Source organism: Macaca nemestrina, chromosome 12 (assembly GCF_043159975.1).
Source record: "Macaca nemestrina isolate mMacNem1 chromosome 12, mMacNem.hap1, whole genome shotgun sequence".
NCBI lineage: Eukaryota > Metazoa > Chordata > Mammalia > Primates > Cercopithecidae > Macaca > Macaca nemestrina.
The window spans coordinates 49,666,348-49,690,085 of record NC_092136.1 but is presented as its reverse complement, the minus strand read 5'-3'; the positions used below and the strand labels follow the sequence as shown (position 1 = coordinate 49,690,085).

General features: G+C 35.6%; 1 protein-coding gene across 38 annotated transcripts in view; it reads right to left on the bottom strand.

Annotated features, from left to right (window-relative positions):
- The window catches only part of LOC105486943 (SRY-box transcription factor 6), an 806,217-nt gene that overhangs the window by 110,453 nt on the left and 672,026 nt on the right, over window positions 1-23,738 (bottom strand). For 28 of the 38 annotated variants that reach the window (XM_024794517.2, XM_071075039.1, XM_071075037.1 and 25 more), the window contains one exon: window positions 22,460-22,582. The exons of the other annotated variants lie outside the window; for them this stretch is intronic. In XM_024794517.2, the coding sequence (XP_024650285.2) occupies window positions 22,460-22,582 (123 nt within the window). The remainder of the gene's footprint in view (window positions 1-22,459; window positions 22,583-23,738) is intronic. 38 annotated transcript variants of the gene reach the window in all.

Genomic DNA, 23,738 nt, shown 5'->3' with positions numbered 1-23,738 from the left:
GAAAGAACATTATCAGCCACCACAAAAACACACTTAAGTACGCAGACTGGTGACTGTATAAAGCAACCACATAATCAAGTCTGAATTATAACCAGCTAACAATATGATGATGGGATCAAACCTGCACATATCAATATTAACTTTGAATGTAAATGGGCTAAATGCCCAATTAAAAGGCATGAAGTGACATGTTGGATAAAGCAAGCAAGACTTAACTATAAGCTGTCGACAAGAGACTCACATTCAGTGACACCCATAGGCTCAAGGTAAAGGGATGGAGAAAAATCTACAAGGTAAACAGAAAACAGAAAAAAGCAGAAATTGCTATGCTAATTTCAGAAAAAAAACATACTTTAAACAAACAACAATTTAAAAAGACAAAGGAAGGCATTACATAACGGTAAAGGATTCTATTCAATAAGAAGACCTAACTATCCTACATATATATGCACCCAACACAGGAAAACTCGGATTCATAAAGGAAGTTCTTAGAGACCTATGAAGAGAGTTAGAGAATCATACAAACATAGATTTCAACACCCCACTGACAATATTAGACAGATCATCGAGCCAGAAATCTAACAAATGTATTTGGGACCTAAACTCAACATTTGACCAAATGGGCCTAACAGCTACAGAACTCTCCACCCCACAAAAAAAAAGAATATACATTCTTCTCATCTGTACATGGCAGATATGCTAAAATTGACCACACAATCAGCCATAAAATAATCCTCAACAAGTTAAAAAAATAACAAAATCATTCCAAACAGACTCTCGGACCACAGCATGATAAAAATAGAAATCATTACTAGGAAAATCACTCAAAATTGTAGAATTACATGGAAATTAAACAACATGCTCCTGGATGACCTTTGAGTAAACAATGAAATTAAGGCAGAAATCAAGAAATTCCTTGAAACTAATGAGACCAAAGATACAATATATAAGAATCTCTGGGATACAGCTAAAGCAGTGTTAGAAGCAAAGTTTATAGTACTAAATGCCCACATCAAAAAGTTAGGAAGATCTCAAATTAACAACCCAATATCACACCTAGAGGAACCAGAGAAACCAAAGCAAACCGAACCCAAAACTAGCAGAAGACAAGAAATAACCAAAATCAGAGCTGAACTGAAGGAAATTGAGATGCAAAAAACCATACAAAAGATCAACAAACCTGGTTTGTTATTTGAAGGAATAAATAAGATTAATAGACCACTAACTAGATTAATAAAGAAAACAGAACAAATAAACACAATTAGAAATTACAAAGGGGACACTACCACTGATGACACAAAATGGAGAAAACTCTCAGTGACTACTATGAACATCTCTATGCAAACAAACTAGAAAACTTAGAAAAAAAGGATAAATTCCTAAAAACATACAACTTCCAAAAATTGAACCAGGAAGAAATCAAATCCCTGAATATACCAATAACGAATTCCAAAATTGAATCAGTAATAAAAAGTCTACCAACCAGAAAAATCCCAGGATTTACAGATGGATTCACAGCTGAATTCTACCAGATGTATAAAGAAGAGCTGGTGCCATTTCTACTGAAACTATTTCTATATACCAACAATGTCCCAACTGAGAAGCAAATCGAAAACATAATCACATGCACAATAGCCACAAAATGAATTAAATACCTAGGACTACAACTAACCAGGGAGGGGGAAGATCTCTATAATGAGAATTACAAAACACTGCCCAAAGAAATTACAGATGATACTAACTAATGGAAAATAATGGAAAAACATTCCTTGCTCATGCATAGGATGACTCAATATTGTTAAAACGGCCATACTGCCAAAAGCAATTAAATAGATTCAATGCAATTCCTATCAAACTATCAATGACATTCTTCATAGAAATAGAAACATTTATTTTAAAACTCATATAGAACAAAAAAAAAAAAAAAAGAGTTTGAATAGCCAAGGCAATCCTAAGCAAAATACAAAGGTGAAGGCATCACATTACCTGACTACAAACTATACTACAAGGCTACAGTAACCAAAACAGCATGATGCTAGTAAAAAGAAACAGACACATAGACCAGTGGAACAGAATATAGAGCCCAGAAAAAAAAGTCACACATCTACTACCATCTGAACTTTGAAAAAGTGGACAAAAACAAGCAATGGGGAAAGGACTCCCTATTCAATGATTGGTGCTAGAATAACTGGCTATCTGTATAGTCCATTTTCATACTGCTATGAAGAAATACCCAAGACCGGGTAATTTATAAAGAAAAAGAGGTTTAATAAGACTCACAGTTCCATGTGGCTGGGGAGACCTCACAATCATGGTGGACAGCAAAGGAGGAGCAAAGGCACGTCTTACAGGGTGACAGGCAAAAGAGTGTGTGCATGAGTTTATTGTGGCACTATTCACAATAGCAAAGACTTGGAACCAACCCAAATGTCCATCAATAATAGACTGGATAAAGAAAATGTGGCACATATACACCATGGAATACTATGCAGCCATAAAAAGGGATGAGTTCATGTCCTTTGCAGGGACATGGATGAAGTTGGAAACCATCATTCTCAGCAAAATATCACAAGGACAGAAAACCAAACACCACATGTTCTCACTCATAAGTGGGAGTTGAACCATGAGAACACATGGACATGGGGGGGGAACATCACACACTGGACTTGTTGTGGGGTAGGGAACTGGGGAAGGGATAGTGTTAGAATAAATACCTAATGTAAATGATGAGTTGATGAGTGCAGCTAACCAACATGGCACATCTATACCTATGTAACAAAATTGCACGTTGTGCACATGTACCCTAGAACTTAAAGTATATAATAATAGTAATAATAAAGACATTCAAAAAAAAAAAAAAGAGAGAACAAAGCAAAAACAAAAGCATGTGTGGAGGGAAACTGCCCTTTATAAAGCCATCAGCTCTTATGAGACTTATTCATTTCCTGTGAGAACAGCATACGAAGAACTTTTCCACACGATTCAGTTACCTCTCACCAGGTCCCTCTCATGACATGTGGGGATTATGGGGGCTACAATTCAAGATGAGATTTAGGTGCAGACACAGCCAAACCATATCACTATCCATATGCAGAATACTGAAGCTGGACCCATTCCTTACACAATATACTAAAATCAATTCAAAATGGATTAAAGACTTAAGTTTAAATCCTAAAACTATAAAAATCCTGGGAGATAACCTAGGAAATACCATTCTGGACATAGTTCCTGGCAAAGATTTAATGACAAAGATGCCAAAGCAATTGCAACAAAAACAAAAACTGACAAATGAGATCTAATTAAACTAAAGGCCTTCTGCAAAGCTAAAGAAATTATCAACAGAGTAAATAGACAACCTACAGAATGGGAGAAAATATTTGCAAACCATACATCTGAAAAAGGTCTAATATCCAGAATCTATAAGGAACTTAAACAAATCAATAAGCAAAAAAACAAAGAACCCAAGTAAAGAGTGGGAAAATGACATTAATAGACACTTTTCAAAAGAAGACAGACTCACAGTCAATAGGCATGTAATAAAAGTGCTCAGCATCTGTATTAGTCCATCCTCCCACTTCTATAAAGAAATACCTGAGACTGAGTAATTTATGAAGAAAAAAGTTTTAATTGGCTCATGGTTCTGCAGGCTGTACAGGAAGCATAGCTGGGAGGCCCTAGGAAACTTACAATCATGATGGAAGATGAAAGGGAAGCAGGCACATCTTACATGTCAAGAACAAGAGGAAGAGAGAGAAATGGGGGGTACTACACATTTTTAAACAACCAGATCTCATGAGAACTCCCTCACTATTATGAGAACAGCAAGAGGGAAATCCACCACTATGATCAAATCACCTCTGACCAGGTCCCTCTTCCAACACTGGGGATTACAATTCAACATGAGATTTGGGCGGAGACACAAATCCAAACTGTATCAATATCACTAGAGAAATGTATTAGAAAAATGCAAATCAAAACCACAATAAGATGCCATCTCCCACCAGTCAGAATGACTATTACAAAAAGGCAAAAAATAACAGATGCTAGTGTGGTTATATACTGCTTGTAGGAATGCAAGTTAGTTCAGCCATTGTGGAAAGCAGTGTGGTGATTTCTCAAAGAACTTAAAACAAAAGTACCATTTGACCCAGCAATTTCATTATGGGGCATATACCCAAATGAATATAAATCATTCCACCATCAAGACACACACGTGTATGTTCATTGCAACACTACTCACAATAGCAAAGTCATGGAATCAACCTAAATGCCCATTATGGTAGACTTGATAAAGAAAATGTGGTACATAGACACCATGAAACATTATGCAGCCATGAAAAAGAACCACATCATGTTCTCTGCAGCAACATGGATGGAGCTGGCAGTCATTATCCTAAGCAAACTAATGCAGGAACAGAAAATCAAATACCACATATTCTCACTTGTAAGTAGGAGTTAAACTTTGAGAACACATGGCCATAAAGAAGGGAACAACAGACACTGGGGCCTACTTGAGGGTAGAGAGTAAGAGGAGGAAGAGGATAAAAAAATACCTATCAGGTACTATCCTTATTACCTGGGTGATGAAATAATTTGTACAACAAACCCCTGTGATATGCAATTTATCTATATAACAAACTTGCCAAAAATAAGGGGAGATGAAATAATCTCTCTCTCTCTGCTTTTTCCAAGTATTTTTTTCTTTCAGGGTGCTAAATAAAGTATGTTAACATACAATGTCTTATTTACAGAAATAAAAGTTAGTTATTGAAACAATTTGTAATTTAGTTCTTGAAGTAAGAAATTCAAAAAGGTGATAATTAGGGCAGTTGAAAATCAGCATTATGGGGATGGATGTGTTTTCCTTTTGTCCCCAACAGCTGGGCAGACTATGCTGAAGAGATTCAGTTCTCTGAATTTACTCCAAGTGGTATAGCTTATACTTGTAATGTTCCTTTAACTCTTTTGTCACAAGGCTTTAGTTCATCAGGTAAACCTTAAATAAGTACATCTTGACTCTTCCAATAAGATATAAAAACTCATCAATGAGTCCAGAAATTAGATTTGAAATCTAAGCATTATTTCCCACATAAGGAAGTTTTCAATGTGTACATATTTTTTAGTCCAATCGTGTATTTTAGTAAATGAATATATGTCAATTTACCAATATTTGAATGCATAATTTCTTAGTAAACAAAAGGCAAATTCAGTTATTCAATCAAGTATTATTTATTGAGTTGCTACTATGGGCCAGGTACAATTTTGGTTGTGGAAAAGCAGATGTGAGCAGTGACTTTTTGGGAGGAGGAAGGGAAAACAAGACAGATAAGCATATAGATATGTAACTCTGGTGGTGATATGTGCTATGAAAGATAAAGTGATCAGGTATATGAGTATGTGGTGGGGTGGGGGGCTTTTAGAGAGGTCAAGAAAACTCAGAGAAGGGGACATTTGAATAAAGACTCGAGCTAAGTGAGAGAGTAAGCCATGTCATCATATGAGGACAGCATCCAAGCAGAGGCAAAGTATAGTTGAAAGCCCTATGGCAAGGGTGTATTTGTGCTTGGAATGTTTGAGGAATAATGAAGAGACAAGTGTAGCTGAGCTGGGCAAAAGGTAACATGTTAGGTGTCAGAAAGATAGTAATGGGGCCAGATCGTGTAGGTCTTATACACCGTGACACCGACTTTGTGTTCCATTCTGAGTTTCTGGGTTTCTAGGAAACACCATTAAAACAACATGGCAGACCTGGAAATCCCTCAGCAATACCCACATAAGAATCTGGAGATATGCCAGGGCTGCCTTGCCTTGGCCCACAATGACTGCCAAGGAACCAGATGCTGTTGCTTGAAAAATATTCTACACTGCCCAGCTTCTATGCCCTTCAATTGTCATCCATAATAGCTTCCAAAAGAACACAGAATAAAGGCAAGCATGGGTAACTGTGTAATGACAAGAAAATGGTCTTTATTTAAATTGTGAAATATATATACTTGAGAAAACAAAATTGCATAAAAGGAAAGTATAAGATTATTCAAATGCTGTTTTTTCACTTAATTATTGGACAGAACAAATATTACTAGTTGGAAATGAACATGTTTATTATATCAAAATGTTTTCACTGTTTTTAAACTAAACTAGGTACTTAATTTCTCAGCAGACTTTGGAACATTGCAAACAAAAATCAGGCTAATGAACAAAAATAATAATATATAGATTTATTAAATATAAATTTCATGTTAATACTAAAGTACAATATGTGTTTGTTATAAATATTGAGACATAAGGAAGTATTTTGAATTTACTTATAAGTGATCAGGTAGACTAGACAAGAAACATAAAATATCCTCTTCTTACTTTCTTCTTACATTTTCTTCTGTGTTTTTTAAATGAAAATAAAAATGTTTTACCCCATTTCAAGGCAACTTTACTAACCATCACTTTTTAAACTGCAAATTATTAGTACTGCCAATTGGAGAACTTCAGTACATTTTGCAGTATGTAAATATGCCATCTGTATCCTACAGTAATACCCATGGCTTACTCTGTAATTAGCGGAAGAAATGATACCTTATATATATCAACCATAGTAAAAATCATTTAAATAGTATATAATAAGCATACAATATGCTTTATTGTCATTAGATATGATACTGATATATAGCACAATAATCCACTTGAAAAATTCCTATAGCAGATAAAGCAGGTAACAGTTAATATAAAAGACTGAAGAAGAAATTTAGAAAAAGTGAGGTCTTATAAGTTGCTATGAGAGACAGAATAGTATAGTGAACCACTGTTAACTAGCTGGGTGATCTTGGGCAGTTATTTAATCTCTCTGGGCCTTACATTTCTACATCTGTGAAAATGGGGATAACAATAGAACCTACTCCAAAAGATTGTTGGATGGAATAAATGAATTAACATGCAGAATGTACTTAAAACACAGGCACATTATGAAGACTTAATACTTACAGGCTCTTGTTATTCTTATAGGTATATCTTCTTTAACAGAAAACACTCTAAAGATCTTATTCAGAAAAATACTTATTGGTATTTTTATTTATTTAGCAAAAATTATTACTGATGCAAAGATGAAGAAGATACGCTGTCTTTCAGGACATCAGAGATATGCTGTCTCACAGCACGGATGGGAAGAAGACAGGGAGAAAAACATAATATAATAAATGGTAAAATGGAAGCATTTACAACTTACTACTGAAACACCATCACTGGGAACAATTAATTTTGACAGAGGGACAGTTAGGTAGGCTTTACTCACAGTGAAGCCCCAGAAAGAGGTCCTTTGTTAACTAAAAGTTTAAAAATAGCCAGGCACAGTGAAACATAGGGAGACTCTGTCTCTAAAAAGTTTTTTAAAAAATTAGTCAGGCATGATGGCTCAAACCTGTAATTTCAGCTATTCCAGAGGCTAAGGTGGGAGGATCACTTGTGCTCGGAGTTTAAGGCTGCAGTGAGCTATGATTGTACCACGGCACTCCAGCCTGGGTGAGAGAGCAAGATCCCAACTCAAAAAATAATAATAATAATTTTTTAAAAAATCTAGCAGAATTCACACCAATCCCTGCAACGAGGAAGCGTTTGGGCTAATGCAGTTTCTGTTCTGTATTTAGTAATGTCTCCCCTTTTGGCCCATTCTTTTGGACTCGTACCCCTAGACTGTATTTCACAGAGCTAAGATGTTCACACTAAGGGCCAGTGGGGTGTTGAGAGTCTTAAGATTTATAAAATGTACCACTTCTCTGGAAAAGGAGAAAGCACCCTTGGCTACTCATGTAGGGAACAAGAACTTTCTTTTATTCTTTTTATTGTCAGCTTAAAAATTGATGCAAAAAAAATTAAGGAAAAAGTCTTTAAGCATTCACAGTACTAATTTAAGGGAGATTTTCCTAAATCTTAATATCTCCTCTATGCCTGCCATAACACCCCTAGAAAACTCTCATTACATGATGTAAAATCACAGCTTTAGTTTGTTAAGAAGGCATAATTCCAAGTGGACCATGGAATATTTATGTCTCTATGCAGCTCTTTGAAGGAATAATCTTATGTTTTTGTGCCTGTCGTGGGTCAGAGGTTTAAATCAGCACTTCTTTCTGTCACTTCTTATGTGTTTTACTATAATTTACAGCTCAGCAAGATGAATCATAAGACAAAAGTGTCTATTTTATTTCAGCAACTAATTCTAGTTAATCAAAGATTTCCAGCCCAACAACCCAGCATGAAACTCTGCATGGAAAATATGAGGAGAACAAAGCATTTTGTCAATAACACATCTCATGATGTAAACACATATGTCTCTTAAAGGAAATTTTATGGTTTCCACATTATCAGCATACAAAAGGAGCATTCTTGTCACAGACCTGGTGCGACTGTGGAGTCATCGTCACTGGAAACAAGAGCCTGATTAGGTTCCCACACAGATATGAATAGACTTTCCTTTTTTAGTGGAATAGCTGCTTTTATTCCTTTTTAAAACAGACTGGTAATTGTCACCCTAAAAACACTGAATTGTACTAGGGCAACATTTGTTTCTGCTCTTTTTTCCCATCTTTTTAGAATCAGCCAATAACATTACTATCCCTTCTGGTTGGTCCTCTTCTGGAAAGTCTGAGTTAATCCACAGCTGTGTGAATGTGAAAAAGGCACACAGCAGGCTAAGTCTGTTGGGTCTCTTGTCTGCTAATAAAGTGAACAGTCTGCAGGACAGATGTTAAGAGGATCTGTTAAATAAGTCAGTGGCAGAGATCCTGACCTCTGCCAAGGAACATTTTATTATTCCAGAAAGGGGCATAATTGCAAGGCATTAACAATTAGAAGAACCATAGTTTTTCTTTATAGATTTCTTACTTCTTGCTTTGTCATTTGGTTGAAATACAGTATCAAGGCCCATTCACTGAGAAGCAATGTGCTAAATATGATTGGGCTTAGTATAAACTGCAGATTACAGGATTTCCCCAAATCCCCAGGAAATGGTTGGACCTTGGCTTTGCTTCAGTCTTAAACAGTTTTGTTTATTCAGCGTGTATCATTACACTATTTGTACAGTCTCATTTGCCACAGGGTACCATTGTACTAAAGGGACTATCAATCTTACCAAACACAGTGCCTTAACTATTAAATCTAGTGTAATGGGAAATGTAAACTAGAGATCAAATTAACAGAGGCATATCACACCATAAAGTTGTTCACTATACCTTATACTACTTTACCATTTGTGGTGTGAATAAAATCATGTTTACCACATGCATTCCAGATTCCCTTGTGCAGTATAAAAGGTACTCTGTGATCTGACCCCTTGCATACCTTTCCAATCTCGCCTATGATTGCTCCTGTACACTCAGCCTGTGCCAACTGTTTGTCGTTTCTGAATGTGCCATGCTGTCTATTGCTTCTACACCTATGGGCAGCTATTCTCTTTGTCTGGAGTGATTTTTTTCTTCTCTGCATCTTTGTCATTCTGCATCCTTCCCCATAAACCTGGGGAACTTATACCTCCTTTTAAGATTCAATTTTAACATCACCTTATCCATGAAGATTGCCAGTACTTCCCCAGGCAGAGCTAAGCACTTCCTCCTTCCATAGCATTTTCTCTCTGGGAACACACCTATTTTAACAATTATCACATTGCTTACTAGATTGTGGGCCCTTTAGGGGCAAGAGTCAAATTCTCTTGATCTTAGTGTGCCCAAAATAGAAAAGAGTGCATACTACAGAGTAGGCACTTAATAAACATTTGGGGAATCAATCTATGAGTGAACTAATTAAATAATTTATCTTTTCATCATGTTAGCGTAAGCTTATATTCTAGTTTTGTCACTACTACCAGCACTGTAACAGGGTCTTACACTTTTAATGTCTTACTTTGTTTTGTTAATGAATCATTTTCATTAGGTTGGTATATTCGATTGTGAAAAAAATATATCTCTACTAATACTGATCACACATTGACCCCCACTTAGAATAGGTAGGAGCATGAGATATACTATCGTCTTGGCCAATTCAGTTGAATTCAGTTAAATTTATGTACAAGAAGCAATCAAATTTAGTTATTTACACTATTGGCTAACAATTCTATACACCTAACTCAGGTCACAGACTAGCTGTGTGGCTTTGATCAAGTTAATCTATCTCTCTAGACCTCAGTTCCTTCAACTATAAAATTATAAGATTTACATAGCACTTGACAGTATATAAAGCACTTTTCACAAACATTTTCTTATGTATTCCTCACAACTTCCCTGTGGGGTTATTTTCCTAATCCCATTTGATAAAATCTAGGTATCAGGAAGATTAATTTGTCCAAGCACATGGAACCAGTGATAGAGATGGGACTTGACCCTCAAAGCCTCTGAAGGCCTTTCTAGCTCTGGAAGTCTATGGAATTTTACAATCTCATTGCCTATTTGTGAAGGCTTTATTTTCAATAACATGACATTTGTTTCATGATTAGTGGGAAATCTATGTTAAAGTACTCTAATTGTGGAGTGGCTGTCACTTCTTGCTGAAGAGCACTGTACTGGGCCTCATGCTTTTTGAAATCAGGAACAGTCATCAGGCATAGAGATTAGGACAAAAGGATTTCAAACTGCCTGTACATAATCACCTTGGTCAATCAGTATATATATGTACATACACATGTTATATATACACACACATCTCAAATGATTAGCCCTATACTATCTGTTCGTATCACTTTCAAGTATTACTCATTTATTTCATTTCTTCCTAAGACTATTACTATAAGAGGGCAGTAATTTGCTTAGCTTGGTTGCTTGAAAGAGTACCTAAGGTACATAGTACGTGTTTAATAAATATTTTTCAAATGAATGAATGAATAAGAGAGATACAAGCAGAAGGGTATGGACAAACACATTTATTGAGTATCTACCATGCAGTAGACATTGTACTAGGCAATTTGCTTATATTATCTCATTTAATCCTAACCCCAACCCTACTGAGGGGGTGTCATTATCCCCAGTTCACAGATGAAAAGACTGAGGTTCACCGGAAATTAGCTCATGGTCACTTATCTTTTTTAACTGCAGAATTCTTATGGAACCGAGAAGCACCACTTTTCTGGAACCTCTTACCCATTCATCATTGTATAGACAGAGAACATGTAAGAGAGCAAGCCAGTTGCTAAACCAAGGGTAGCATGTTGTTTCAATAAATGGTCACAGATCATCATCTGATGATACACAGTCATCTTCCTGTTTCATAGCGGGGTATGTCTGTATTTGGCAATAGAGTTTCATAATCAGGAAATGGAGGCAGAGGTAGATTTAAAATTAGGAGGGTATGGTTGGATATAGGTGAATGATAGATTACTATTTTGTTCTGCATATAAAAAATGCCTCTTTATCAAAACCATTGATAAACGAATGGAGAAGTGAAGCATTTCCATCCAAATTAGTCATATTTAGTTCTCTACCATTTCAACAAAGCTTGTCTCTTGCTCTCAGGATCTCACTCTCTTGCCTTCTCTATTGTGTTATGTCTGAGCCAATGGCATAACCACACGTAATGAATGTACTGCCTCTTGGGCCCTGGAACAAACCCCTCTTTGGCCATGAAGAGGATGTTCTGAGCAGACGAACAGCAACACTGAGAGAGGATATCTTTTTCCTATGTGAGCTAAGTTGCTCCTCAACTCTGGAGGGCAATCCCAGTGTGGTGAGCACTGGTTGGGGCACATGCTCCGTTCCATTCATTGACAGTAAGTGTTTCTCCTTTTTTTTTTTTTTTTTTTTTTAAAAAAAAAAAAGTTATTTGCTTTTTATAAAGCAGACCAAGTGATAAACTATTGAGAAGCTAAACTACCTTTCCTATGGAGTTTTTAAACTGAGCCTCTGAGAAGGAGTTTGATACAATTCAATGACTGAAGTAATACCTTTGTCCATTTAAGCATTAAATGGCCCATTGAAACACAGCTTAGTTGGAGGGAATTTCAAAAGGCAGTACTTTCTAATTATTTTAGAAAATTTCTCTCCCAGCTGACTAGAGCAGAGCTTACAAAATGCAGCTCAATCACTTTCCACAGTCTCTCAGGTCAGCCTCTCACTAGCATTAATTAAATATAACCCCCTTAGAATACGAGAGGTTAAGTGAGAGCAACATAGCGTTCTTCTCCAATACATTACTGTGAACATAAACGGCCATAATCTGTTTATAAGAAGACTTCTTTTAGCACAGAGGTCTCACTAATGAAAACTTATAAGAGGCAAAGCAACATAAGGTGACAACTGTTCATCGCAAAACACATTTTAAACTACCCATTTCCACATCTATTGTGCTTAAATAACACATATCATAAAGAAAATTGGTATAACAGATGGTTTCAGTTCTGGGTAGCAAACGCAAACCAGTTTTCAGTGTGATAAAGGGAAACAGTAAAATCCAGCACATAATTCAGTCAGTCTCTTACCTAAAGATCTTCCTTCTCCTCAAGTTAGAGACACTTTCCCCACAAGCTTCAAGTTTTAGTATACTTTCTTTTTTAACTAGATGCTAAATCTTCTATGGCACAACTTGAACAAACTCTAAAACTGAACAATTGCTGAAACAGTATGTTTCTATACTAGCCATTTTAAATTAGAAAAGACTCTTTTAAGCTACAGGTTTATGGTTCTAAAAAGTTCCATGCACTGCCCAGAGCTATTTGTAAATTAAATCATTTAAAATAAAGCTCTTTAATACTCTATAATTAGTCTTGTCTCTCTGAACATGACTTTACTGTAAATGCTCCTTCTTGACTCTCCTATTGTCCCAAGATTCCTGAGAAGAAAGCAGCCAAGCGATAATTCAACATTACTGCTGCTTCAGTGCACTAATCGCTTAAAGAGCAGCAAGCACTCTGTGCTCTCTGCCCCACAGTTCCCGAAGCCTCCTGGCCTGAGGCAGGCATCGTGACCCAGCAATGTCCAGATGTCAAGAGGAATACCCAGCTCCTAATGCAGCAGGCGCTCCATTCCAGTATGGTCAAACATCTGCTTCATCTGCTGGCATGCAACCTGCTGAACATGCTCAGAGTGCATCTCAGACTAGGGATGGGCAAGGATAGACCTCCCCAGATACTCCAGGAGACTCATCAAAACTTTTAAACTATAAGACAGGCCCAGAAACTCAAAAAAACAGGGCTCTGGCATTCAGCAAAAACATACTAAACATTTTCCTAAAGGAAAGCCACAGAATAAGATAAGACAGTTTTTATCATAGTAGTTCTACTCCTCATTAAATTCTCTTAGTCTTGACGTTTCTTCTGGATATTAACTGGAAATCTGAAAAATACGTGAACTCTTTGGGATTCTGAGAATGTCATACTGACTTTGAAATTTTTCTCTTTTATAATTTAATTAAGTTGCCTTTAATTCACTTGAATATTATAACAAGAGAAGAATAAATTATACAAGAAAGCTTCTATTCCTACATACCAGTCAACAGAGCTTAATGCCAAGAATCCTGACCAAGAGGTAAAATTTAAAATACACTTAAACCATGTATTACAGTCCTATTTTGTTTACTAGAATAGTAATCTTGCCCAAGTCACTTAACTCTTCTGAGCTTCACTTTTTTCTTCCAAAATATGAGAATAATATTAAAACATTTATACAAAGGCTAAATATAAATTGTTTTTAAAACTGTAAAAGGCTATAAAATAGGTATGTACTGTACTTGTATACATATATGTATGTATATATGTGTACACATATAATATTAATACTACTCATGTTTCTTTTAAAACATTTTGTTTTAGAAAGAAATTCAGTCTCCTTTGTAATATCCAATTTACACATCAAGTGTAGCTAAGAATGATTTCATTCATCCTATGAGATTTCAGTAACTAACATCCTGTAAAACCTAATGAACAGTTCCCAGGTTCTCACCAAATTTCATATTTACTTCACTGTGAAAGACAGGCTTATATACTATTAAAGTAAAAAATAATATTCCTTCATTGACAGCCTGAGTACATGATGTACTTAATACTAATGAAGAGAGTTGTGACTGTTCTAGTTGGAGGTGACTGACTAGAATAAAATTTTTAGTTTTAAAGATCAAAGTGAAGAAAAAAATATTGAGGATAAACAGTCTAAGAGGTCTTAATTTAAAAAATTTTCCCCATCCAAATTGAGGCAGATGGGATAGGTGAAGATATTTCTGTTAAGATGAGTAAGACTTGCAGTCCCATTTCTTTATTATATATTCCTTTCCTTATTTTCTCTTCTCCCACTAGAAGGTAAATTCTTGGAGGGCGGGGACTTTGTTTTATTCATTGATATGTCCCCAGTACGTAAAATAGGTGTTCTCAATCTTGGCACTATTGGAATTTTACACTGGATAATTCTTTGTTGTGGGTGGCTGTTCTGTGCTTTGCAGGGTGTTCAGCAGTATCCTCACCCTCTAGACATGGTCAACCAAACCCTTGTGGGGCAGGGCGGGGGTGGGGAAAGTTGCCCTCAGCTGAAGACTGCTGTCTACTACAGAACCTGGCATATAATAGGTGCTAAAAAATTTTTTTGCTGAGTAATTGAATTAAATTTATTGTGTCGATTTGCTTGCAAACTTTTTAAAATACTTTTTTTGGGGGTAGTTTTAGGATTGCAGCAAAATTAAGAGGAAAGTAAAGGGATTTCCCATATACTCCATGCTCCCATACATGTACAATCTCCCCCATTATAAACAGCCCCTACTTGAGCGGTATATTTGTTACAATTGATGAGCCTACATTGACACATTATAATCACCTAAAGTCCAGAGTTTACATTAGGGTTCACTCTTGGCATTGTACATTTTATGTGGTGGACAAATGTATAATGACGTGTATCTACCATTATACTCTCATACAGAATATTTTCACTACATAATAGTTCACTAAAAATCTTCTGTGCTCTGCCTTTTCACCCCTCTCCTCACCCTAAACCCCTGGCACCCACTGATATTTTTACTGCCTCCATAGTTGTGCCCTTTCCAGAATGTCACATAGTTGGAATCATGTAGTATGCTGCCTGCCTTTTTCAAATTTCTTGAGCATGATCATTTATAAACTCTCTTTTAAATGTAGATTTTGACACAACTCTAAGGATACAATAAGTGTTAAGTTATTCCAACAGTCACATTCAAAGCTAACATGTGTGATTTCAAGTAAGAAGAATTTTAAAAGGATGTAATACTTCATTCTTTCTTTAATTTAAATGAGTAGATAAATTAGAGGGAAAACTTGATAGGGAATATGTAGGGTGACAGCAGCTCTATTTCAAACTGGCTTCAAATGAACACTGTATGCTTGTACTTTGTATAGTTTGAAATAGTCAAATACATGGATATATTTGAAGCAATAAATTTTTCATACATATCTATCACTTATTTACTTTTGTTTTAGTTCATACCATTCAAGGTCAATAGCTCTAGCGGAATTGCTGACAAGGCATCAAGGATTATGGTCGAGGTTAATATAGACATTGTAACATCAACCTGTAGCCTGTTAGCTACAGGTATGGTAGCTGGTGTTATAAGAGAAACACACAGTGAGAAATGAACTGAATGAAGTTTATTGGAAATTAAGAATTCTTCTTTGAATCTTTGCTTCTCCAAATGAATATGAACAGAGAGGCCTTAGGAAATTTATTTGGTTCTAACTCGGTTCCATTTCTTAGTCCATTAAATGGAAATGCAAATACTTGGTTAAATATGCATTGAATGAATATCGGTATCAAAGAATTCATGTTTAGAAAACTGGGGGGAAAACATTAAATTAGTTCCTCTCAATTTGACTCAATATGATTCTGCTGCTGTCATCAATTATAAGAGAAGAATGAAAGATAGGAACATATACAATAATTTTTTTAAGTCCACATAGTACCCACATAGCACCTGACACATATTTAGTGTTTTTTATTTACATACAATTGAGAAAAGAATCCTTTATTAATGCCATTTAAGCTTGGGAAGATACAGAAGAGAATCCAGTTATTATCCTAATCTTTATAATCCAGAACAGCTAAAATAAAGCAAGATGTTTTCAAATCAGTACGTTGAGTTTAAATCACTATAAATTTTCCCTGAGTTTACCTGTAGCATATGAACTCTTCTACAAATAAAATAGAAAAGAGGAACTGGCAGAACAGTAATAACTATGTGCCAGCTCTAGTGGTCAGAAGTGAGGAAAATCCATCCAACTTCAGCTTATCAATCTCTTTTAGTTAAAATATTATAAAAAATGTCTTTCTCCTGTTCTGCCTATTCTGTTACCTGGAAGGTCAAATATTTTATCATATATTTTTCTGATATAAATTTCCTAAATGTTGAGTATCCTGACTTATTCCATAGTTGGAAACAGAAGTGAAGCATTTTCTAAAATGCAAGAATGTTTTGCTTTCAAACTTTCTAATGTATCCTTAATCACATCATCTCTCATAATTCCAACATAGCTCATTACAACATACACATACATGCAGATATATGATACATAATGTCAACCAAAAATATTTTAAAACTTCAGTTTGGTAAAACAAGAATAAAAATACCTGTCATTATTTTAGAAATAATCACATGTTATAAGAAATCTATGTAAATGTAATTACATGTGTTCACACACTGGAAGCTGCATATTGAGTGGATTAATTAGTGGGGCTAGAGCTAAATGACTGTTGACAAAAATCTTGTATCAGGAGAGAGAGAGGACTACATTGGTTTTGAGTAAAGCTGACTATCCCACCAATCAACTTAAACACAGTGATTAACAGAGCTGATGTGAGAAGAGCCAACTATCTGAACTTTTAGGTATTACTTTAAAACCAATTAAAAAGCAAATTTCCAAAAGAAAATCCAGTTTATCCAATGTTTTAATTTGAGGGTGGATATAAACTTCTGCTTCACTGACTACAATGACAAGCTAGATTTCTAAGCATTCGGAATTGCCTTTATATTTGGCATCCTTCCTTAATCTACCTGTATTTGTTTAGCCTCCATTAGGATTCACTTGATACCCATACTTTTTCTGAAGAAGCCTATCCAGAAAAATTGTTGACACAAAAGAGTGTCTCTCTCTTATAGACAGAGCACTCAACAAAACATTTTCTGGAAAAAAAAAATGTTTTCAAAGAAGCTTGGGTCCCAGATGTCCACCAAAGATGAAATGGATTAATTCATCCATTTTGCCAAATACTGTGCCAGGCAATGCTAAGGATTCCACAGTAAACAAAAGAGACAAAAACTCCCTGAATTCAGTAACTTACACTCTAATAGGTTAGACCCACCCATCAGAAGTACTTTAGACAACAAATCTAGAGTAGAAGTGACTGCTTATTGGGGATACTGAAAAGTTTTGCCTATTCTGATGACGGTTCAAGAGACATTTGTGGAAATCTAATACATGCTTTATTATTGCATTTATCATTTATAAGAACCCTGAGAATGTATATTATACTCTTTTTACAATGAAAACAACTGCAAAGGGAGGTATTTTGTAACAGTGCAAGACAACAGAGCAACAAAGTTATAGTGGAAACTCTAATCCAAAGTTCTAATTCCATAAATGGAGTTCATTCCATTAGCCTACAGTTCATCTAAGCCTAGCTGTAATGGTCCTCCCAAATTCCACCACACTCTTAAAAATCAAGAAAAGAGTCAGAAGGGTGAGTGAAGGCTGATTAAGAGAAAAGCATGCATTCTCTTCAAAGCAGAGCCCCATGGTTGGCATCCTCAAAACAAGCTTTGAATCAGTGCATTCCTCTTTCTCCATTGGGTAGTCAGTAATAGGTCACCCTAATCAACTATTTATTCAACCCTCTTCTCTATTAGAAATTGCAACTTTCCAAGACTGCCCAGCAAAGCTAACTCAATCACCCTCCCATTCCCCCACAGCACTGAGGCATCTTTGCAATTGCAGATAAGAAGACAGGGTACAACAGACAGTGCAGAGCCTCTAAATACGACATCATAAAGACTCAGGCTGCAAAAGAAATAGAAATACAGCATTCTCAATTCTGATGGGCACTTCTTTACTTTCAATTTGTAGAACAAAAATTGACAATATCATTTAAATAAAATATGTGCTTGTACTCACTTTTGCAAAAACTTCAATTGTTCTCCTCCATCTTTGCAAACTTGGCAAGACTTCAGTAGTTTCATTTAAGAATAACTATGGTTGATAGGTTTTCTTAGTGCTTTAAGACTCTAACTATATTCCTTTCCTCAAATCTCCCCTAAACTACACATAATACTCATCAAATAACAGTGAAAATGTATTTATATTGATATTTTTAAATTTTCATATACAATTCTTTCATTCAGGCTACTATACATACTATCGTAATAAGAACTAGTATGTTAAAATATGTTCCAACTAAAGCTTGGTGAACTTTGAATGCTAGATAAAAATCATTCTCTGAAGCTAATGAAGACAGAAACTCTGCCTGCAACAATATTAAGTTTGTTTTCTCTGGTGATTCAGAGAAGTGAGCAATCTGTCAGTAATACATTGAGTGAAATTACTCGTCTTGGAGGAATAACTGCTGACAGTCACTTTATCTCAGGGCTGACCCAAACATCTTCCTGCTGACAAACAAATTACTATGTCTATAACTTTGAAAAGGTAACTAGCTTGTTTTAATTTTGATTGGTCTTTCACAATCCCTTATACATATACTCAGCCCCATCCTTCATTGTATTTTTTTTAAAAAGGCAAGAAAAGTGTTTTGGGGGGAGCAGGTTTGAATTAATAAGAAAAAAACAGTAAGAAAAGAATAACCCTATTATCTGATGCTAAGAAAAAGAACTGAGATGCTTCTTTCCAAGACTGTCATGTGGATGTAACTGGTAAGTCTTGATGTCTACCCAACATTAAGACTGGCAGTGCCGCCAGTGACTGACTGGGTGAGTGAACACATTACCGAGACAGTATTGTAGGAATTAATTTTCTTCAATAAAGTGATTTTTAAGGCTCATATATTTCACAATCTAAACATATGTCACTGTTTCATAAACAAAATAAATGGATTAAAATAATACATTACCAATACGCTGACACATGGAGATATTTTAATTAGAAATTCTTAAGCTGTGTGATATTTAACTGCTGTATTTGCTAAAGAGAAGCATGCATCATTTAATAAGAAGGCATGAGGCAGGTGGATCACTTTGCATATGGTACCAGATTTTGTTTAATGTAAGCTACAACTATGAGGCAACACTACTCCCCATTAAAAACAAAACAAAATGAAACAAAATTAAGGATCTATCATATTGAAAGTAACCATATAAATGAATAAATACACTGAAGCCCCTTTTTCATTAAAAAAAAAAGTCATCCAGAGCTTAGTTCCCACGACAATATTTCTTTAGAAACAATGTAACATCATTGCTATTTAAAGGCTAAATTTACATGACTGCCTCATTATACTGGTTCCCTTTCCCTAACATTCTTTTTGACTTACTTAAGGACCAATTCTAACATAGCTGAAGAAAGCAAATGGCAACTGGTCCTGAAATTTATATGGGTGAGAGAATTGGAATAAGCAGCAACATAATATATTGTTTACTGTAGCAAGTGCCCTCTGTTCTCTAAAGGTCAAAAGCATTGTAACCTTAGAGTTGCAGTTTCTGATTGTTCCCAGGGTTAAATACATTATCACAATTAATGGTTCAAACCCCTCAACCTTCAGATATATGAGTATTCATGCTTGCATCTGCTGAACTGTTCAACTAAAAATAGCACTCTTTGGCCTTCTTTCTCCTAATATTGTGCCCCTGAGGCAGAGAAAACCAAGCCTTAGAACAGCACAGTAGTATTTTAAAAAATGATCTTTACGGAATCTTCCTTATTTTAAAGAAAGAAAGTAATGGCATATGCTAATATAAGGAGAGTCTTTCCATTTTAAATAACTTGTCTCTACTTGGTAACACAATTTCAGGGTATACTTAATATATACCAAATGTTGTTAAGATTTACCCAGCCTAATTAATTTTAGAAATGACAACCTTTGAAGGACAAATTAACTGTAACATGAAGTAGAGAGCACCAGTTCTGAGTAACGCATGCAGTGGGGTGGGGGTGTATATGTGTTAAAAGCTTTTCCTCCTAAGAATCTCTGTTTAGAAATAAAACCAGTTAATATTGTTGTAATGTTTTCTAAGTAGCAATACTTTATCATGATCATGTTTGTTGACAGAACTGTGACATTTTAGCTTGTCAAAGGAGGGGAGAAGACCCTAGCTAGAAAAGAAAGCAGATTTTAATAGCAATAAACCGATATATTATTAAAATATCCCTCTACCCTTGCTCAAGATTTAAAATGTTACTATCTAGCAGCTTAGATATGGGTGTCTACTATGCTATTCACGGAAGTCCCAATAAACATGCTACACTCATACTAGGAAAGTTTGGGAAACCTGCCTTTTAAACAAGGTTAATCTTTTCTAACCAGTGTCCACATAAGCAAATAGATCAAAGGTTTCCTGACATGCAGGAAAAAGCTGCAAAAATAGGAGGCAATAGAACACAGCAAGAGTAAATAAAAACTGAGGAAACTATCAAAGCATCCAAATTTAAACTGCAAAGCTATGAAGGCTCTTGAATTAATAGTTTCCTTGTTTAGCCTAATTAAAGTGACAGACACGTGACATATGTTGTGCTTCTAGATCAGCATCACTAGGGCACTACACAGCTCTGGCACTCATAGGTATGACATCATGGTTTCCAGAAACCCAACAGAAGCCAGATTTGATACATCAGGGATCAGTGATGGTGTGGGGGTTGGGAGTGGGGGGTGGGAAAGAAGCCGATCTAAGTGAAAAATTAAGCAAAAGAAAAGACTGGGTAGAAACCTGGCTAAGGGAAGATTGATGGGATAGAACACAACACCTCAACAGAAAATCCAACAAAAAAGTCCAACAGGAAAGTCCAACAGGAGAGAAAGAAAAGTCCACCAGGAGAGGAAACAGAAAAGTCCAGCAGGACAGGAAGTCTTCAGTTTGAGCCAAGGCTACCTGATTTCTCATTCTTCCAGGCATTTAAAAGCTTCTCAAGATCACTGTCCTAAGTAGATAAGCTTGCTAATTGTCATCACACATATAAACTTGTTCCTAATGTCCAGTCATCTCTTTTTAGCTCTCCTAGGCATAGTAGATTGTCAGAATGCCTAGAAATGTGGTACTCACTCTACAGCCAAAAGACAGCCTTAGAAATTTCTTTTGCCTATATAGAAGACAGGAGATACTCTGATAGTCTGTGTCTAATTATATCTGAGTGGAAACCCCTGTCTACCTCTTATGTCAAAGCAAAAGAAAAGAGGGAGGCAGTTAACAAGCTCTGGAATTCTACCTTAGGCTACTTCCAAGGGGGTCTTTGGTCTTGTCTCTTCCTTCTTCTTAGGAGTAATCATTCCCTATCATTTTTCAAAAAGGTAAATTCACAAGCAGCAGAAAAGGTAATGTCAAAGGGACCTTTTATTGACTACATAGTGTTTGAGCTATACAGACCAGCAGGGCCATCAAAATCTAAATGTACATCTTGCTAGATGCAATTATTTTCATTTTTGGATTGAGTTTCCCATCCTAGGTTAGAATATAAAATTTTCTATTATATCTAACCCAGAGAATTAAAGTGTGTTTCAGTTTGAGGTAGACTGTATCCACTTTTTAAAAATTCAACAGGTAGCTGGAAATTCTCCAATATGATAGTCCCAGTGAGGGACCCCAGTGATGCAGAAAAGGGAATTAAGCATGAAATTGAAGAGAGGAGGACTGGGTTCCTGTAGAAGAAAAGGTCTTGGTTTTCATAAGCCATCTTCTCTCAAGTGGTAAGAATATCCCAACAAAACAACAAAGGACTCTACTGGAAGGTGAAATGTGAAAAGAATACTGCAGAAGTTTGTCTGGGAAAAAGCAACCATCCAGGCCCAGGCACCCACCCCTACTTCATTCTGAGAAAACGGAGTATGTAGAATTAGAAATCCTGGGCAATAACCTTGACTCAATGAATATTTTATAGCCTTGGTTAAATAACTTGACCTCTCCAAACCTCAGCTGTTTTATCTATACAAGCAGAATTATATTTGATCAAATTTATAGAGTTATTCTACAGTCAAATAATTTTTTAATGTTTAAGTATTTTTAAAAAATACTATACAACACTATACATAAGAAAAGATAAAAGAGTGAGGAGAGAAAGATGGTTTTGAAGACACTTAAAATGTAAAGCTTTTGCCTGAATAGATATGGCAAAGAACAACCTTAATTCAGGGGCATTGCTTTGGGATTTGCTTTATTCTCTGAAAGAAAACGAGCAAAACAAGAGCCTCCTTAGGAATGAGAAAAAGGGAAAGATTAAGTTTAGTGTTTAGGTTGAGTGTTTGCCACATTTTTTTTTTTTTTAAAGCCTAGAGTATGACTGAACAATCCAGTCCCCAGCCCAACGAAGCACCAATGGAAGCATTCATACCTCAATTTGTTTGTGGTTGTAAGAGTGGCCACCACCATGTTCAAAGGTGTCCAAATTCCTGCCAAAACGGTCACTTAGGCCCTTTAGCCTTGGGTTAATTTGTGGGTGGGAGACATGACCCTTCTGTTTAGTAGCATATTCAGAAAAAAAAAAAAAAAAGACAAAACATACTGTCAGAACTCATGAAACAGAATACATGTTTCTAAATCCAGGGTATTGACCACATCAAAAAATAGAAAGTAGAAAGTTTAAGACTCAGTTTCTTTTTTTTTACAGAAATTTGGTTATAGTATCAAACAGTGGCACTGATTTCTTGTTTCTGCCTCTGACTCAAGAAGATACTCAATAGCACAGCTATAGGAAAAGAAGAAATAAATTAGGTTTATAATAGTGAGGGTTCTTTTTAGACTTGCACCAACTATAGTAGGTTTCAGTATTAGTAGTGTGAAAGGTGAAGGTTTGCAAGAGAGGTGAGGTTGCTGCTACTCTTAGGCAAAATTTCTAGCTCTGCTACACAGCCCTTAATGGGTTACATCTTTATGACTTCCTGGATCATGACTCATGACAAAATTTCTGAAAGTGTTGCAAAAATTCTTTATTTGCAGATCCAATTGGAAACATTCAAAATGATGTTTTTTCATGGGACAATAGTTGTACACTTTTTATGTTCAAGTCACATAGAGATTAGCAACACGAAAATAAAAATGCTTCACCAGATGCTATTTTGTAGATTATTTAAGAAAACTCAAAAATAATTACAGTATATTTTACGAATGAAAACTATCTTTAATAAAACTTTCTACTATATTGAAATCAAGTTGTTGATTATCTTATATTCTCTAAATATCCATATACTGAATGTTTGACTTATTTTAATGATCTCAGCTTTTTGTTTTTATTAATACAAATAAACATTCATATTCCAAGTCAACCTCCCATTCAAGTGGTAGTAGTAGAAGGGTATAATGACGACCTATTCCTATTCCAAACTCACTTTACTGTGAAGAAGATAAGGTGTAAATGATTTTTCAATCAGTTTCCAAAACACTTTCCCCCCAAGTTTAGCTTTATAAATAAGAAACACCAATGCAAAATTTATAAGACACCATGCCCTGACTTTTGACCCTAGAAAGGATGAGGATACACATATTAAGGAGCAATGCATTCACAATTTACAAAATAATTATCATGTAATTTGAGAATAACAATCCCTTATTTTATGAGCTACAAGAAGGAGAAAATATCCAACATCATTTTTTGTTTCAATTTTTATATGTAA